Genomic DNA, 1,454 nt, shown 5'->3' with positions numbered 1-1,454 from the left:
ACCCTGCATTTCCCAGGACTAACCCACCTAGCCTGCATGTCCCTGGACACCATAGGTATTTAATGTGGCCAATCAACCCTAATTTGTGCATCGAGTCGCAGAGTCAGACAGCACGGAAACAGACCCTTCGGCCCTACCATTTTGTGCTGACCCTAACCCCAAACTAAACTAGTCCCAGCTGCCTGCTCCTGGCCCATATCCCTCCAATCCTTTCCTATCCAGGTCCTTATCCAAATGTACCCACACCCCCCCACTCCCTCAGGAAGTTCACTCCACACACAGACCACCCTCTGGGGTAAAAGATTTGCCCCTCATGTCTTTTTTAAATCTCTCTCCCTCCTCTCACCTTAAAGATGTTGCCCATGGCCTTGAAGTCCCCCATCCCAGGGAAAAGGCACCTACTGTGGGAGGAAACCCACGCAGACCCGGGGAGAATGTGCAAACTCCACACAGACAGTCGCCCGAGGGTGGGATCGAACCTGGGACCCTGGTGCTGGGAGGCACTGAGCCACCGTGCTGCCCGGATCGTCGGGGGGGGGGAGCTTTGGTACAGATCAGCCCCACCTCCCGAGAGCCCTGTGGTGATGATGGGAGTGTGTTGGATGGGGAGGAGAGAGGTTTACAGAGAGCAGAGATGACATGCTGTGGGTCTCCAGTAGCGAGCTAATTGGAGCCAGCTTTCATCGCTGTGGCTTTCTTCGAGGCTTTGAGCAGGATCGGGCTGTTGGGGTGTTCCTCCTTCAGGTGGATGAGGTGACCGTCCTGGCTCTCAACTGTGAAGCCACACTCCTCACACACGTACAGTTTAGTCCGCCTCTCCTTGTAAGCGTAGGACTGGTGCACACTATGGATCTTTTTCAGGTGGGACTCGAGTGAGCACCGTTGTGTGAAGGCCTTTTCACACAGGTGACATTTATAGGGCCGGATCCCTGCTCGGAGAGAAGCAAAGGTCAGTAACATTACATCAAGCGTCTTTAATCATAAAACTAAACACACGCACACACGCACACACGCACACACGCACACACTCACACACACTCATACACACTGACACACACTGACACCCACCCACAATCAGAAGCTGCACCACTGAGGGAGCGCCGCACTGTCGGAGGGTCAGTGCTGAGGGAATGGGCACTGTCGGAGGGTCAGTGCTGAGGGAGTGCCGCATTGTCGGAGGGTCAGTGCTGAGGGAATGGGCACTGTCGGAGGGTCAGTGCTGAGGGAGGGCCGCACTGTCGGAGGGTCAGTGCTGAGGGAGGGCCGCACTGTCGGAGGGTCAGTGCTGAGGGAGGGCCGCACTGTCGGAGGGTCAGTGCTGAGGGAATGGGCACTGTCGGAGGGTCAGTGCTGAGGGAGGGCCGCACTGTCGGAGGGTCAGTGCTGAGGGAGGGCCGCACTGTCGGAGGGTCAGTGCTGAGGGAGGGCCGCACTGTCAGAGGGTCAGTGCTGAG

General features: G+C 57.4%; 1 protein-coding gene across 1 annotated transcript in view; it reads right to left on the bottom strand.

Annotated features, from left to right (window-relative positions):
- Positions 1-467: 467 nt before the first annotated feature.
- The window catches only part of LOC122547012 (putative transcription factor Ovo-like 1), an 11,742-nt gene continuing 10,755 nt past the window's right edge, over positions 468-1,454 (bottom strand). The window contains exon 4 of the mRNA XM_043685612.1: positions 468-929. Coding sequence (XP_043541547.1) covers positions 664-929 — 266 coding nt within the window. The 3' untranslated portion in view covers positions 468-663. The remainder of the gene's footprint in view (positions 930-1,454) is intronic.

The sequence above is a fragment of the Chiloscyllium plagiosum genome, unplaced genomic scaffold (assembly GCF_004010195.1).
Source record: "Chiloscyllium plagiosum isolate BGI_BamShark_2017 unplaced genomic scaffold, ASM401019v2 scaf_7488, whole genome shotgun sequence".
NCBI classification, from domain to species: Eukaryota; Metazoa; Chordata; class Chondrichthyes; order Orectolobiformes; family Hemiscylliidae; genus Chiloscyllium; species Chiloscyllium plagiosum.
The sequence above is the reverse complement of the archived record's forward strand: the minus strand, read 5'-3'. Positions and strand labels throughout refer to the sequence as shown.